This window comes from Brachionichthys hirsutus, chromosome 8 (genome assembly GCF_040956055.1).
Source record: "Brachionichthys hirsutus isolate HB-005 chromosome 8, CSIRO-AGI_Bhir_v1, whole genome shotgun sequence".
Classification (NCBI taxonomy): domain Eukaryota; kingdom Metazoa; phylum Chordata; class Actinopteri; order Lophiiformes; family Brachionichthyidae; genus Brachionichthys; species Brachionichthys hirsutus.
Genome location: NC_090904.1, coordinates 3858965 through 3877224, shown reverse-complemented (window position 1 = coordinate 3877224; position 18260 = coordinate 3858965). Strand labels below are relative to the sequence as shown.

At 40.2% G+C, this 18260-nt stretch overlaps 1 protein-coding gene across 1 annotated transcript in view; it reads left to right on the top strand.

Moving 5' to 3' along the window:
- Nucleotides 1-18260, top strand: part of LOC137898897 (cadherin-22) — a 51768-nt gene that overhangs the window by 16602 nt on the left and 16906 nt on the right. Inside the window, exons 3-8 of the mRNA XM_068742951.1 lie at nucleotides 880-999; nucleotides 3602-3769; nucleotides 5182-5363; nucleotides 5962-6218; nucleotides 8831-8967; nucleotides 14782-14903. Of these exons, the coding sequence (XP_068599052.1) occupies nucleotides 880-999; nucleotides 3602-3769; nucleotides 5182-5363; nucleotides 5962-6218; nucleotides 8831-8967; nucleotides 14782-14903 (986 nt within the window). The remainder of the gene's footprint in view (nucleotides 1-879; nucleotides 1000-3601; nucleotides 3770-5181; nucleotides 5364-5961; nucleotides 6219-8830; nucleotides 8968-14781; nucleotides 14904-18260) is intronic.

The window sequence follows — 18260 nt, the reverse complement described above, 5'->3', positions numbered from 1 at the left end:
TCACTGGACAACACCAGCTGTCAGTAATTACCCATTGCATGGCCAAGAGGGATGAGACAAGGATTGGTGCTCAGGCATGTCTCTTTTTTTTAACCATCCCATGAGTGAAAGGTGAGCAATATGTTTGCCTCTTAACCAAAAATTAAGAAGGCGTACCTCATTTTAGCCTGAGATTCTACTACAGTGCATCACTAAATCATGTACTGCGTGCTAGACTCTGGTATTTGCTCGCCGTTTACAAAAATACTGCACTGAGTGAGGAAAAAAATGACTAACAGAGTTGCTCCACAAACACAAATTTGAACATGTTCAAGTGTTGGTAATCATGAGTAATTGTTTGCTGTAGATTTTGTGAGCTTGTAACCCTCTTTGAAGCTAGAATGCTGACTCTACCGCTCCGTATTCAGCTTCATCTCTGAAGACGGCTTCGGTGCCAAGCTGAGGCAAAACAACTTCAGCATTGGTGTACTGAGATGCAACTCCAACATCAAAATGTTTGTACAGAAATGTGTGTGCATATTAATTAAATAAAGTATTTTTGCAGTGGTTCCCAAATGCATTAAACTGCCTCTCCCCTCATGTAATCTCAACTAAGCATGAGCACACACACACACACAGGAACAGGAGGCTACACTGAGGCTGAGTGGTATTAGTTTTTTCATAGCCTAATTATCCTAATTGACAACTTTTTAAACTGTATCTATAAAATAAAAAATTAAAATTCTACTTAGGAACAACCTCAAGACGTGCTACCTCTCTTAACATAACCTTAGCCAAAATGAGTGAAAGAGCAGTGTGCTTTTTTTTCAAACTGTCCTTACTGCAAGTCTCCTGGTTGGCAGGCTCTCTCATTGACATTTTGGCGTCTCTCATCAACAGGAACATCTATTATGAAGGTGACGGCCTCAGATGCTGATGATCCTACCTACGGCAGCAGCGCCAGAGTTATCTACAGCGTGCTGGATGGAGAAACCTTTTTCGCTGTTGACAAACACACAGGTATAAATTGTAGAAGCCACACATCCCTGCTACATCCCGCCATTCTCACCATCACATTTTCCTGTACTCCAGTTTTGGTTTTTTAACCGTATCTTAAGCAATCTGAAGCTCAGGGACCGTAACTCCCACATCAATCTCAATTTGTGGATAGAAACATATATTTTGACAGTAATTATGAGCTCTTTTTATATATATATAAATATAACATATATTTATTTATTTATTTCTACAAAGTGATTTGATTTCATTGTTATTACAACTTTAGTTGATTTCACAGATGCCTAGCCATCTGTGCTTTCGCTTGACTGGTGATACTGATCATAGCAAACTTGTCACCCACCATTTTATCAGAATTGTGGGTCATATATTTCAATCAGATCAAGGGTTACTCTATAAAAAATCGTTAAGCAGTATCATGAAACATTCACTATTTCTCACCTGAAGCTTAATGGAGTGATTTTGCCAAACCAGACATTTCTCAGCATCTGTGCTACCTTCAAACCCCCCGGAGTGGAAAAGCTCTGAAGCTTTAATGCCTCCACCATTTTGGTCTTCACCACTTTGATTTAGTCACCGAGTGCAGATGATAAATGGCTCTGCCTTGGTGGGACGAGCCAGGAAACGGGATGCTTCATCCAAACTTCCGTCTCGCAAGCCCCATTCCACTACCAGCTTGCTCCATTTCTGTAGGCAGATTGGCCGGCTTTATAGGTGCGAGTCAAGAAGGTCAAAATGAAGAGGCGATAGAACAGCGGAGAAATATGCCTCATTAATATCACTCCAAGTCATCCTGACTGCAAACTGTGTTCACTTTGGCTGAGCTGGAATTATCTGTAGGTGTTTTGAGTTTTTGAGTCAAAAAGGTGACGGGCTGAACCATAAAATCTGTATAATGCCATTTACGTAGATGAATTATTTTCATAAAGAAAAACCAACAACAACGTAATTGATCCATAGAGAGCCGTAGATGTAATACACAATTGGATATAATTACATTCAACTATGTAATCACATCGCTGTTATAATTTAGCAGTGAAAATAAATACCTATTCCCATATGTTTCAATATATACTTACCAACCATAGATAACAATATCCATGACACATAATATGCAGACATGTATTGCAACTGAGGGCCTCTTAATGCTACCTCAGGGCCTCTTAATGCTTTTTGTACTTGTGTTTATGTTCTTCATACCGCCTCTATTCGATTTGAGCTGCTTCACCAAGGGGTTGTGTGCTTCTCAAAACAATGCAAAACAATGTGGCCATCGTCCCATGCTGGTGATTTGGGTTTTGGGCTATGCTAACACAAATCCAATTACTTTCTGTCCTTCCTCCAAAGCACATAGCAAGCCTCTATTCTATAATTCAAGGTGGAAAGTCCCAGTACAAAAAAATAAATACAATGAAATCTGTTAGAAGGAAAGAACAATTTTGTCTGGTCTTGTCCATAATGTGTGTGGCTGTACTATGTTGCCAACTATATTTGGTAGATGGGATTATTATGGCATTATGCGCCACGTGTAATGTCACCACCCATGACAATGTGCTGAATTAATACGTACATATCATTTATATTCTGCATATCTACATGATATCATATAACAACAGGAAATATTATAGACTCCAAGACCAGGCTTTCACCTCAACCAGCCAAAATGATACATTTTTACATTTTTAGCCAAGTTTTTTGTCCAAAGAGCAGAATTCATTTTCATGTCGACACTCCTATTTCCCAGTTAAATTGGTTAATGTTAAAGCTACGTGATACACATTGAAATATGGACGTCACATACTGAATGCACTCATGAATGCAAACCATGCGGACTCATCTGCATGGACTATCTGCCATGATGCTGGGGCAACGTTGCTGCGCACTAGCTGCAGACGGATCCTTTGCTTTCATAGCCCTGATTCAAATCCTTCTCCTCTGGTCTTTGCTGGATGACCCTAACCATGATATTTGTCACCTTCCCTGACTTCAGTGCTCTGTGTGTGCTGTTCTTTGGATTATATGTCTTTATTTGCATTTTATTTGCATCACAGGAAGCTGACAAATGTGTTTTCACAAATGCTTGTCTTGGTTAACGCAGTGGTTGATAGGTATAACTCATATATGTATGATAGCCGACTCATTAAAATGAGCCCTACGGAATAAATGAAGCCACTGAGACTCTTTGTTTGCCTTCCAACTTGCATTTTACATATTCCCACTCTCCGTATGCCTCTTGCTTGCTCTTTGGAAATCCATTTCTCAGGTTTGATTGCAGTCTTACCCACCATAGAAGAGTTGTAATGCTGTTCGGGGTTGCTGAGGCATGCCTTCAATCAGCCCCTATATATTATTTATTTTAATGCAGTTGAGCCATAAAATAGTGTATGCCTCGAGGCACAATGATGACGCAATCCCTTCCATCCAGTCAGTCTGAGGAGGTTAAATATAATGCATTGCTCTTCTGTCTCCGTGATACAATGCTTAGCAGAATTTGATGAATAATGGAGAGTAATTGTTTTGGGTTATTGCATAAGTTCTAATAACCTTTCCATTGGTCTCTCTCTCTCTCTCTCTCTCGCTCCTCCCTCCATGCCTGGATTGACAGGGATCATCATGACAGCAGTGGCAGATTTGGACCGTGAGACGCAGGATCGTTATGAGTTGGTCGTCAAGGCAACAGACATGGCAGGACAAATGGGTGGTCTCTCCGGATCCACCACAGTGACCATAGTGATCACAGATGTTAATGACAACCCACCGCGCTTCCCGCAGAGTGAGTACCCCCCCAACACATTACCTTACTAAGGACCAAGGTAGAGACAGTAAGCGGGGGGGGGGAAACGACACGGTGATTGGACTAAAAATGTGAAAAAGCCGAAGTGAGAATTAAGAACAGGTGGGGAAATAATGAGCCGAGGGAATGCAGAGGCACAGAAAGACCGACGATTCTAAATGACACCCAATATAGTTAACAAATGGAGGCCACTGACACCACTAAGCAACGGCAGCGTCAGTAGTCATGCAGGGCGGCTCCACGTAATCCAGGAAAATCACATTGCTTCAATTTACTGGCCAATCAAACCTTCAGCCTGTAAAAAAATCTGACAATTGAAACTTTCCACTGGACATTTTTATCATTCTTATTAAGTGAGCCTCAAGAGAGAACTGAATCAATACAGCTGATTTTCCCCCTCATTGTAATGTTATGGATTTATGACAGCAGGTGTATTTTTGGGTGAAATTGTTATCAACACACATGTACAAGAGTTATTTAGCTGCCTAGAGTCATCTGTGGAATGCTGCTGTAGCGTTCTGCCTCACAAGCCAACGTTCACCAGCACACACTGTGGCATGTTTCTCTATTACAGGCACGCAAACATGCTAATATGGGTTTCCTTACTGTATTAGATGCATGAATAAAATAGTCCAACCCTGTTTATTTTGTCCCCTTTTCTTTGGAGATAAACCATAAACACAATTACTTTTGTTACAGCTGGATGAGCACCATCTGACATGCCTGGATGATTGTATTTTATATGTCTCCAGACTACATTTTTCACTTTTCTATAAATCTTTCCCATCCCAGAAAATGATATTCACCCAGTCAGACGAATAAACCCTGCAGGATTGTACAAGTCTCTCTGCTCTATGTTATGGGGAACAGAAAGGATAGTCTTTAGAGCTTCGCAAATAAAATGCAAAGAAAAAGGGCATATGCTAAAAACGTATGGACGGCGTCTTGGGAACAATAAAGTTCATTCACCTTACTTTCATCTTTTCATCTTATTCAAAGTGAAATCTGTCAGATATCAGATACAGCGGTTGCGTTGTGGAAATATCAGAAAATAGAGGCTATTTGAATATATATATATATATATATATCAATAACTACCTGTAATTACTTTGTTGCTATTTCTGATTATAATCCAATCAATTGTTTTACAAAACCTTGCCCTCACCCTCTTCACCCCATGTTATTTATTACTCACCCATCTTTTCATCCTCCCGTTTTCTGACTCTACTCTCTATTCATCTCTTCACCATGTTTTTTTTTCACTTTCCCACCTAACTTTCCATCTATTTTTCCTAATCCTCACTCCCCTCTTTTTTTCATGTTTGCACGGTCCCAAATTTAACCTAACGCCACTTTTATTTCCATATAATTTCTACCATTGTCTCCACCAGAGATGTACCAGTTTTCTGTGTCAGAGGAGGCAGCTGTTGGGACACCCGTTGGACGTGTCATTGCCACGGATGCAGACATGGGAGAGAATACAGATATGAGCTATCTGATCAAGGAGGGCGGAGAGCTCTTCAAGATTTCTACAGATGCTGAGACACAGGAAGCTGTTGTCTCTATCAAGAAGGTAAAGTGCTGTTAACCAACATTCCTGCAAATACACCCAATTTGAGTTGACAAAAAATTGTTAATTAGCATCCACACAGTCTAAACTTCACCTTTGTTGGCTCACTCTTTTTATGACACCTATAAGCTTAATGAGCTCTTTATTGTTAGTTTGGTGTTATAAAGTTATTTTTTATCATGGGCATATTTGCTTGATACAGAAAAAATTACAGTAACGCAAATGTCCATATGAGAATCCACTAAAGACATGAAGACAGAAAGCTGGCAGGTCGCCAGTGATGGGTAACCATTAGTTGCTCAATGGACTGTTTCAAGCATCATCCACCCATCCATATTCTGTAACACCTTATCCTGTTCAGGGTTGTAAGAGGGGGTTACACCCGAGTCCTAACTTGTTCATCGGAGACAACACATAGTAACACCATGCATAGTCGCATTCAGCCAACAATGTGAAATTGACAAAATGTGTTCTGGTTCATTTGTATTGTTTCAATTCACTGTACTGCTCGGTCATCAATTATTGGTGCAGATTGTTCCAGTCTAATTAGCTCATTGTGAAATGAAACTGTTTGTAAAACAGAAGCTTGGATTTATTTCAGTCGCTAGACTTCGAGAGCAAGCGCACGCACAACGTTGTGGTGGAGGCTGTAAATAAGCATGTTGATCCTCGCTTCGTTGACCTGGGCTCCTTCCGTGACCAGACCATTGTTCGCGTGAGCGTATCGGACATAGACGAGCCACCCATCTTTCAACCAACAGAGGGCGCTATCATGGAAGTGCAGGAGGATGCCAAAGTTCGAACGCTGGTTGGCATTGTCAATGCCAGGGATCCGGATGTGAAGAACAAACCTGTCAGGTACGGCCAGTGATTAAATAGTTGCCTAACATACATTCAAACTGCTCTTTGAAGTGATATTGTGCATATGTCTACCACTTTCTAGTATTAGGGTTTGTTTTGACTCTACTATAATCTATTTGTTACATACTTACATAGAAAAATAGTATAGATTGTACGCTTTATATTACTCTTTAATATTCATCATTTGTATATTGTTAGTGAACAGTATTTCTCTTTTGGAATTTTCAATATAATATATTTTTTTCAATTATTATTTAACTTTTATTTTACCAGAAAGACATTCAGATTCAAAATGTATTGTCCTGGCCGAGATGCTCTTGAATAGATTTGTTAACTTCAGTTCAATTTTAAAGGCAGGACTTACTTGTAACAGAGTATTTCTACATTTTGATATATCAAAATGTAGAAATTGCTGTATAACCAATTTCTTTACCAAAAGCCTGGTATAATAATTAACTGAAAACATCAGCAATAAATATGACTGAAAAGTTTCAACATCAATATAAATATCAGCATTAAAAAATATGACAGTGGGTAATACAGTAAGTGATACTTTTTATGTAGCTTGGATGGGACAGGGCTGCACTTACTGTATGTTCCTTTATTACCATATATAAAAATTTTACTGGGCCAAATTCGCTTAAGACATTGAACTTTAAAGAAACATAAATCACAACCAGTAAATAGTTATAGCAATATCTTGCTTTTTTCCTCTCTGAAAAAAGACACAAAATATAATCAATATCATAATCTCCTGTCTGTGGTTTATATATCCTCAGAGAAGCAATATCGGTGTGAGAGGGGAATGTAGATAAAGGCTAAAACAGGGTATGCATCGACACATGCAGGGCCTTTGCAAATTACTTTGATTAAAATCGCATGAGGCTCAGAGTTCCAGGTGTAATAAAGTGCACACAGTAGCAGCACTGTCGTTCACCAGTGTCTTGGCCGCCTGGAGCTGAAAGAGTGTGATACGTGTCCAAGCATATTTAAGTGTGTGTAGTTATGCGTGTGCATGTATCGAGCAAGTGAATGGGTGACCGAGTGAAAGGAAGAGAGAGGGCTTGGCCACAAGCCACCTGCTGGGCAAAGTGAGCACGTTGCGGCCTTTGGCGCGAGGCAGCGTGTCTTCTGTTCAGTCATACCCCCAGAGTGATGATGTTTTATTGCAGAATACGCACTTGTGCACTGTGGATTTATCAGCAGGAACATTCTGCATTTCAGCCACAATAAAAGAAGGTGCAAATGTAGTCAGGCCTCATGTAAAAGTTAAAACAAAGCTTAAGCTACTACATTTAGTTACCGGTAGGTTGTAAAGCAGCAGCCTTGATGCATATTTAAAATATGTGCACAAAATTAAACAACTAAATTAAAAAAAGTAGATAAATGAATTACTGTTTCTATTAAAGGATGCACTGCTTCTCCTGTGTGATGGTGATGCGGAAAACCATGCATGCAGCAGCCAAAGTTGTGTTTTGTTATACGAAATGCAAGGCATTATTTAATCATTTCTTGTGAATTATTTATTAATTCTGTCAGATCTGTCAAAAGTTCCATGAAAAAGGGGAAAATAAATCAATATTAGTTCAATTTAAAATGTGTTAAAGGAGAGTTATACATTTACATTTATACATAAAAACATTCAATGACATATGAATGTCTCTAATCACCATCCTAAATCAGATGTTAGGTGTGAAACAGCTGTAGAGTGAAAAATATATGAATCCAGGCAAACAAATGCACATACTGTAGGAAATGTGAAAATGATCTCATTTCATTAGCTATTTTAAGGTAATTCCATCTAAATCTGCTCACAGCATGATAACACATTTGGTGAAGGGATATCTGTTCTCCTAGAGCTAATTATCAAAATTTCCATTTTTGATGTCCACTCAGTCCAAATGAATTTGATAAACGCAAATGAAATTATAGTCCTGCATTACGTAATACACTAATTTGTATTTCAGATAAGGATTTAATCAATGCTCTGTTCGACAAATGGGTCTATATTATGTTTTATACCTGCAAGATGTAGCCACAGAGGCTGGCTGCCAAGTTTGTCAGAGGTCTTAAGAGCTTGTAATGCCCATAATACTTTAGTGTGGTGAATGTGGGCATGAGTAAGCCAGCCAGATATGTGTGTGTGTGTGTGGGTGTGTGTGTGCTAAGAGAGAAGAACAATGAACAGAAAAACCTTTCAGCAAGATTTTGTTGACTCACCAATCTTCCAGAGCACCCGGAAGAAGGAAACACGCATTTGTCCTTTTTTTTTTCTCCTAGTGTGCACAATGACATTTTCATGTTTATTTTCCTATACCCTGAATAGTCAAAAACAGTGGACGACTATCCTGATGCATACGGTTAAGGGACATGATGCTTTCATGGTTACAGGAGCTAGGACAAATGTCATTTAAACCTGATCATGTTATTGGTTATAGCTGAAGTTAAGATTCCAAAGACTTTTTAAAATTTTAAATAGTGTCAAACATCAACCAAATTATTTCCAAAATGGGATTCCTGTACGATCGCTGACGATCTCAACCTTCCATTAAATTATTGTTTTCTTTTATTATAATCTTTTTTTTCCCCTGATCTGTCTGGTCTTGCAGGTTTTCCATTGATCGCTCCACAGATCAGGACATGATCTTCCACATTGATCCTGATTCGGGTGCCATCACACTGGGCAAGAGTTTGGATCGAGAGATTGCAGGCTGGCACAATATCACTGTGAAGGCCATCGAAGCAGGTACATGACTTTCTATTCCAGATTGAGTACAGGTAGCCATCGATTTACGACCAATGCGGCCTATGACAGTTTGACTTTACGACCGCACCGATCTGTTTGTCTGTTTACGAAATGTTTAGATACGACATACGCATTATTGGATTATCGATCAGTATAACCCTCCCCTCTCGATCTGAATAAAATCTTGATCGGAGTGAGCTTGATTGGATCAGACTATTCCGAATTGGGTGTGTACATGAAACATTTTTATTCCAATCAGGCTTTTAATCCGATTAAATGTGTCCATGTAAACGTAGCCATTGTGTTGTTGTTTTTTTCATTGCAAAGAAAATTAGTAATATTGTTGGGGGGGGGGGGGGCTAGGAAGTTATTACTATACCATTAAAAGTTAACTTGTCAAGGAGGAGGCTGGGTATACCCCACTTTTTCAATCTCATACAGATGAAGTGATTTTGGGATTGCAGTGAAAGCAGAGATTGCATTCTGCATATAACTGGTATTGGCCATGGCAAACAAGATGGAATGTGAAAACAATGCACATAAACAAATGCAATTTTAAAATGACTGCATATTTGTTCCTCTCCCGTGGAGCCTCAGACTGCAATTACTCCGATAATCAATACAGCCTAAACTGAATAGTAAGCCATCTCACCTAACACAAACATTAAGACAAAATTAGACCAGAGTATTTTTTTTTTCAAGCTGTAATTCCCAGAGCAATTTAGGCGCTTTTGTGTTCTGCCTCTTTGTGCTTGGCATTATGTCATAGGCACATTTTAATGTTAATTGAACATTTAAGGCAGCCATAACCCTTCCAATATCAGACATAAACACATGCCTGCACTCAATAGATAAAGGCTCTCACATTGCCTTCAAAGGAAACATCCCGACAGAAAGAGTCAACGGTCAGCGCCATCAGAATTCCCATCCAGAATGTTTCTTTATCGGTTGTTAGCTCAGGGACTTCAGAGAGCTGTAAAAGAAGACAGTAGATAGACAGAAAAAAAAGGAGTCCAAGAAAAGGGCCACAGGAGGGATAGAAGAGGGGTGGGCTAAAGTATTTGAAGAACTTCATTTTCTTTTTACTAATTTTGTTCTTTTTTGTTGGGTCCCTTGGTTCATTAAAGCTGAAGAGCCACAGGGTTGACTTGTCTGAGGACACTGTTGAAACTGGACTTCTGTGCTGCAACCCTTAATTATTCCCCTAATCCCATACTGACCTTTGAACTACTGTATTGCCACTTTGTCCGTATTGGACAAGTGGCTAACGTACACTCGGCCTATGGTCCAGGATTGACCCCGGTTAAAAAAGTGCATGAAATACATTAAAGTTATGTCTGTGGACCAACTTCTTTTAAGGGCAGCCATGAGCAGACTTGCAATCGGTTTGATTTTCTAAATGTTTGAATAATGGTTTTTCTGACACTTTGACTTTGAGAAAGCACACACACATGCACATGCACGTGTTATTGGGCTCATGCATGAATGTGAAACAGTGTGTTATTGGTATGTTAACATAATCACATTGTTGTAGAATATTTCATTCTTTATTTTGTCCATCATTAATAAAATGGGGGGGGGATCCAATATGCCAGAAATAGCTGATTGAAAATTTATTCTCTGAAAAGGTAGCTTTTGCAGCTTTACCCAGTTGTATGACAATGAGCAGTATCTTGAAATCAGCAAACCAAAGATTTCCTCAGTCAGATGTATTGAGATAAAAGTTAGAAAAAGAGCAAATTGATTAGGAGCATCTCTGCCAGTGGTCAGAACATGTTGAAATATTCATCAAACATTTTCCTTGTGAATCCTAATGTCAGTCCTATTAGGGCGGTTCTGCTTTCAGTAATCTGCTCTTTGATATTTATGGTGTCTCACTTAGTGCAGCAGTACCGTGTATTTCATATGCAGTTATTTATTGACTGAGTTTCTGAGCTGCTAAAATTGGTTTCTTGCTTGATCGGCTTCCGATCTATCGCTCAGATTGCAGTTCCTGTTTACACGGATGCAACTAAAAAGACGTTGGTTGTGTTCTGCTGGTGCTTAGATGTTTGTTGAATAGTCTCTGTGTTTGTTTTGTTTGATAGGTTTAGCAAGATGGTTTGCAATCATTTTATCCCAGATTTCTTTTTTTGTTAGTCATGAAAATTAATGAAGTTGCAGCGCAGAGAATGCCTGATTCTCCTCGGTGTGCCCGTTGTGTGTATCCCCACTTGCATAACCTGTTTCGTGCGGATCACGATGAAAAAAGGTTTTCTGTATTTGTTGGCTGAATATTGTACTAGAAATGAGTGGCTGTAAGTGCATAAGGGATTCTGCACCTGAATCTTTTTGTCCAAAGCTTTATCTTGGACAAGAAATCTGGTTTGTTTATTTTGCCTCGAGGCATGTGCCTTGCAACTTGGCAATTTCAGTAATGAATAAATACTTTCAGTTATTTAGCTTGTGGAGAATAACAATGTTCTATCTGGTTGAATAAAAAATTAAAGCTGTACACACAATAACTTGAGTTGTAGGAAAGACCATTTGGGTTCACTGCATGTAAACCAGACAACTGAAGAATAATGGCTAACAGCATCATGACTTCATCTCAGGGGACCCTTCTGTCAAACCTCTAAAGCTCGAGGATGATATCACTATCATTGGTTTGATCCGGGACCGAAAGGAATCTGCTCACGGATGGGAGGTGGATCAGCGGGTCCACTGCTGTACTCAGAACCGCCTGGCGCTAAACCCGCTCCCACTGTCCGGAAGAGCAGAGGTTTTACTTCCTGTGACCGCTCAAGACGTCCAACATGTCTCAGGAGACACTGGTCATCTTCTACACAGCTGTCATTCATTCGGAGCTCAGCTCATCAATAACCGTCTGGTTTGGATCAGCCACAGAACAGAACCCGACTGCAACGGACCGTCAGGTCCGCAGAGCGGATCTGTTGCGCTCACCTTTCCTCCTTACAGGACCTGCACTGGTCCAAGGTCAGCAACCGTGTAGCAAACATCTCTGCAGACCTCATACATCCTGGCCCCAATCTCTTCAAGCTCCTTCCCTCCGTTCAGCGTCACACGGCCCTGAGAGCTAAAAGCAGCCGACGCAGGGACAGTCTCTGTCCTCAGGCTGTCACTCTGCACTGCAGCCTTAGGACATGGAACTTTATGATAACACCCGTGCATATTTATTACATTCTCCAATTTACTGCCGGAACTTTACCTACCTCATTGCACTACTTTTTTTTCTTCTAAAGTTTGCCGGTCTCCACCTTTCCAATTTTTTTACTTTCTTTTCATTTTTTGTTAACTTAAAATTAAAACGCCTCTTTACTTTGTCACCAAGTTAAACTGTCATTCAATCCGTGTTTGACCAGTAAAGGTGATTCTTATTCTGGATAAAAAAAATGGCCCGGTTTAGTGAGGAGACAACAATCGGATGATACTTGGTTTGCATCGATGTGGCCCACGCCTCACAAAAGTGGCACTGAAAACCAAATGTTTTCCTGCAGGAGCACAACACACCCACACAGTTACAAGTAGCCACACGCGTGCAAACAAAGACAAGTATGCACACTCTTACATCCTTTATCTGGCTTCCCTGAAGTCATGTCAGTGTAGAGCAGTGACAAAGAGATCAACTATACCGTCCCACTGACAGATGTGCAGCAGCTGGTGAGCGCTGCACAGATACAGAACATGCCAGTGATCTGTTGAAATCCGTTTTTCTTCTCCACTATCTGTGGACAGATTTAGAACAGCACCACTTGGTCCAGATGAATGAACCCGTCTCACTGAATAAATCTTTTTTTCCTTTTCCTCGTGGAGGGAGTTTTGGGGTGGCCAGACAGGGAGAATTTCTTCATCGTTTCATCCGTTTTTCAATCCATGGGAATTGAAATGCAAAATGTGTTACATCTGATGATTGCCAGTTCTCATTCTGGGAAGAGCGAGGACGGCATGATGTGAAAACCGAATTAGACGAAGAAGAGAGGAGATAGCCAGCACCGGTGGAGCATGTATGTCCTTACTGCTCCGGCAGCTCCAAGCAATCAATTAAAACCCTGCATTGATGTCGGAATGATGCTATTAAATGAAGCCGGGATATTCATTAGCAACTGTTCTACTGGCTGTATTGGAAGAAACAGAGCTGCAATTTGTCTGCAAACGTAGGGCTCACCTGCCAACGGTGATTCTATCTGTGTCCAGTCCTGGCATGGGTGAGCGTAACTTGAAAACCACACACACACACACACACACGCCTATTTGTGTGGAGTATTATGCTGTCCGCGTGGGCTTTCTCCAGTTTCCTTCCACCTCCAAAAACATGCAATTTAGGTGAATTGATTACAGCACTCCAGATTGTCCGTAGTGTATGCGTCTGTGTGTGTGAGTGGTTGTTTCTCTCAGCAAGCTGGGATGGGCTCCAGCAACTTTCGTGATCCGCAACGTGGTAAAGCAGAAGAAAATGGATGGATGTTTTGATAATCAATCACCAAATTTTATCTTTCAGATACTTCACTTGTTTAAAGATATATTGTGCAAAATAATTGTATTTTTCTCACTTTTAGTTTATCTACACACACACACACAGCATACATATTCATCAATATTGTATTTCAGAATATGAAATTATCCAGATCACTGATTTAATACAGATAATCTTACTTTGTTTATTTAACACACATACACACACAGTGCCACATTGATTTGTGCTGGTACATCATATTTTATTAGTGAAATGGAAGCTTCATTAGAAATGATATGATTAAAAATGGAATGTGAAATTCAAAGAGCTATCCAGCTAATTTGAAGTGGGTTTGACTACAAAAATTGCATATTGCATATTACTCCCACGTTTGTATTCTGGCCCATTAAAATATATCTAGGGAATGGATTGCGCTGCTATTCCTGTTTTATTTAATTGAAAGTGGTGCAATAAATATCATCACAGCAATGCATTTGCTATTTTATCAAAAGCATTAATTTATAATCATTTGTCTTGAGGTGTACTCCATGCACTATTAAAAAGATAAATACTGGAATGTCATTATCACATTGTGTGCACAAAAATGTGATGGTTGTAATCATCTTCGCATCACACCCTGGGGCCAGAAAGAGTTATCCAGGTGCAATTTTGCCGAGGCACTAGAATAAAGCCCTTACGTATTTAGCAACAATGTCTGCTTAAAAAACGTCTGCTTCCTCATGGAAAATGTAATTCATCACAATCTCGGAGTCTTGTCTGAGGTGGACTTGAGTCAGAAAAGAAGACCATTTGAAATCTTCTCCAACCTTGTGTACAACCGCCTCGTGTGGGGAAAATCAGTATGTCTGCAGCATGCCAACATTAATGTGGAACTCGCTGTCAACATCTATCCTGAATATATCTGACCAAAGGCCTTCTGCATGCTCAGGTTCATTCTGGCACTAATTCCAGCCCAATACACAATGCGTCTAGTTATGTGCATGGGATAAAATGTAAAAATATGCTTTGGGTGTAAGTGAAAGGCAGATCATTGAGACCGAACCCCCCTCCAATGTGCACAGCCTGGTACTTGAGATCCACTCAACCAGTCTCAGAAGCTCAGTCATTCAGTTACCAGTTAGTGTTGTGTGTGTGTGTGTGTGTGTGTGTGTGTGTCTTATTGCTGCCGTATCCAACAGTTTTTTTTATCAATATGATTTATTTCACACTTATATAACATTTTGTGGTTGCAGATGCAGCTAAAATATCATGCAGAGAAAAATCTGTCTGAGCTAATTACAGTTTGAAATATGTGCCTTAACAGATCGTTTTCATATTTTTGCTTTCCATCTGTCCTGTAGATAATGACACCATGGCGTCCCATTCAGCTGTGAGTGTTCGGATTCTAGATGTAAATGACAATCCTCCTGAGCTGGCCACACCGTATGAAGCCTCCATATGTGAAGATGCCAAACCAGGCCAGGTATGTTTTACATACATAAAGTTCAAAATTCCAACTGAACATGATGCAATGTTATCTATACTACTGTGTTCTATATACAGTGTTATGCAATTTATCTGACTGGCTTGAAATTTATTATTTCAATAGCCCAACATTCTCCTTATACTGGGTGTATGAATATTTCCTTGTTTAACAGATCTATTGGTCTAGTAAGGGAGACATTGAAATATAGATGACTCAAACACATCTCACTTTCAGTGCCAGAAAGGACAGGATTTAATGAAACATGAAAACAAACAAAAGTTAAAGAGGGGCAGTGGCGCAGTGGGAAGCGCTGTTGCCTCGCAGCAAGAAGGTCACAGTTTCAAATCCAACTTGGGACCTTTCTATGAGGCATTTGCATGTTCTCCCCGTCTCTGTGTGGGTTCGATCTGGGTTCTCTGGCTTCCTCCCACCACCAAAAACATGAAAATTAGGCAAATTGGTTAGTGTGTGCGAATGATTGTCTGTCTGTGTATGGCACTGCGATGAACTGGCGGCTTGTCCAGGGTGTACCCCGCCTCTCGCCCATTTACTGCTGGGATGAGCATGGTCCAGAATGACCCGTGACCCGGTAATGGACAAAGCGGTTCAGAAGATGAATGAATAATTTAAAATAAGGCTATAAAATGGAGCATGCAAGCAGGCAGGTGGAATGACACTCAAGCCTCCCCACACTTGTCACACCCCTGTCTTCTGACTCCAGCATTTATAGTCCCCATGTGCCTCTGCAGCACTGACTGCCTGCACCTTTCAGAACAGTGTCTGGTCCTGATCGCCCCCATTCCCTGTCGCTCTTTCTCCCAGCTATGTGAGCCCACATTAACCTTCAGCTCCTAATTACACAGAGATGATTACTCTTCCAGAAAAAAAGATCATTGCTTCCTAGAAGCACTGACAATGAAACACAGACAGAAAATGAAATCTCTCTCGCTCTCTCCCTACCCAACAACCTACCTACCTAAAGGAAAATTCTAAACGCACGTAACAATCATGAAAATTACCTTTCTCTGAAAGTTAAGTTCAAAGAATTTCTAAAATAAAAAAAACACCAGCGAAGAACAAACCAGATCAGACTACAGATTGTGCTTTCTAATATTGCTCAATATTATGATGGGAGAAATGTAGAATAAATAAATGACAAACTGGAGGTGTCAAAAATGCAAATGAATTTCAAAATGGACAGGTGAAATTGGATGTGAAATCCAAAATGGAATGATAAATTGTCAAGCGATTTAATTAATCTGAAGCGTATTTGTTTAAAATGGTTACGCTGTGATTTTTCCACATTTTACTTTCATCATTTAAGCCCGGGATGAAGCCTCAAGGCTGGGGGTTGCAAAAATGTAATGACTAAGATTCCAGGTGATAATAATGTATGTGGACTGAAAAAGGGAGCTGCAGCTAGTGCTGAAAGTATCGCTGTTTTTTTTTATGTAAAAAAGAAAGTCCTGGGTTTAAATCCACCTGAGGAACTGGACTTTTACTGTGGAGGAGTTTGCACGTTATCCCTGTATAAGTGTAGTTTCCTCCAGGTTCTCTGGGTTGAATAGTTTAACTGGTGAACTGGCTGTACTCCAACCCAAATTCAGTTGATGTAGGCTGCACACTTTAAACAAACGTTGTCCGTTACCGGGTCGCGTGTCGTGCTGGAGCCTATCCACATACTTTTAAATTACGGAAAGCACGTTGTAAAGCAGAGTCATTGTTAAACGAGTGCGGCATTACGTGAGGACCATCTGTAAATAAATTGTCAATAAGATACTCAAATGACAACTTATCACTCCATGTTTCAATTCCATGCATTGTATTCAACTCCAGTGTCATTACATTTTTATTATTTCCATGTCTCATCCAATATCAGGTCAACATATCTTAATTTGAGAGTGTTTGAAACTCTGATGTCATGTCCTGCCTCCCAGGTTGTATTAATTCAGTATAATAATCTGCCAGAGGATTTACCCAAAGATATTAACATCAGCCGACAGATGTGCCAGCACCCAAATTATTTTTTAACACATTGTCAGGCAAGCAAATGTTTTTTTTTTTTTTAAACAAGCAATGTTAAAAGTGAAATTGTCTTTCTCCTGGAGCAGATGCGTGTCTGTATGTCTTTGAGCATATGCCTGCGGACACCGAGAACATGTACCTTTCTCAACTCGTCTGACCTCTGTGAAGAAGGAAGTCCAGAGTTAGAAAGGATTGTTGCTGCTTTGTTCAACGTCTGACCTCTTTCACCCTCATTATAAGCCGGCGACACACGCAGCATTAATTAGAGCAAACGGCACTCCCAGTATACTTCAAATGAATTGAATCGACTGTCACGATGCTTGGCTTGAGGTTCAGACCTATTGAGAGAAGAGTGGTCTCTTAGCTTCAGGGTCCTTTTGCAAATGAGTTAAATCCCACCGCTGAAGCAATATGAATATCATTTGATTGATAGCAGGACCTGATTTCTGCCAAAATCCTCTTTTTTACGTGCTGTGGGAACCAAATAAGAAAAGTTTTTTATGAGATTTGAGTGACCTTCAATCTGGGTACAAAGAACTCTTTCAACATAACCATCAATTTGTCCATGTCATCTGTTTGCTGGTACATCCATTCATCTTCCCGTCCATCTCATACGAACTGCTTCGCTCTTCTTCTCTCTTCTAATTAGATGACAAATACAATCATCCAATTCCTGTTCCTGCGCCGCTGTGTGCCACAATGGATGCTTTGACACACCCATTCCTATATACCGCATACGCACAGCTTTCACTGTCACACTTTCAATAAGCCAGATCAAACCCGGTTTGCTAAGCTAATGAGGAGCATTCCACTGTCTCCTGTTGTGCGCCTTGTTATCAACCCAGTCTGGTTCACGAAGTGTCACCACCCCCCCGCCGGCTCGCGTCTAGTTTTTCGTTGGAACTGCAGAGAATATCAGATTAACCTAAGCCTTTTAAGTGCGGTTGGGTTTGATCCCATTTGAGAGTTGGAAACACAAAATCTTTTTTGTTTGTGTTTGGAGGGAGAATGCATGTGAAAGGAGGGGGAGAGGTTGATATAGAAGCAAATAAAGAAAATACAAATGACAGAGGCTTAGCAGCTTTTGCTTTGAGACACAGTTCGAGCCCGAGCTATGACAAAAGTGTTAAGTAGCATCTTGCCTTTGAGGGGAGCTCTGCAGGACGTTCAAAAGCAGAAAAGGAAAATCATGAGGGACTTAACAACAAGACAGAATGGGAGTCTCAAATCCATGTCTGTTGGCTATCTTTGTATCTTCATGCAAATCACTTCATTTTTTGTATGCATTTAATCAAATACATATAGTTTACATATTTCCAAAGATTGTGT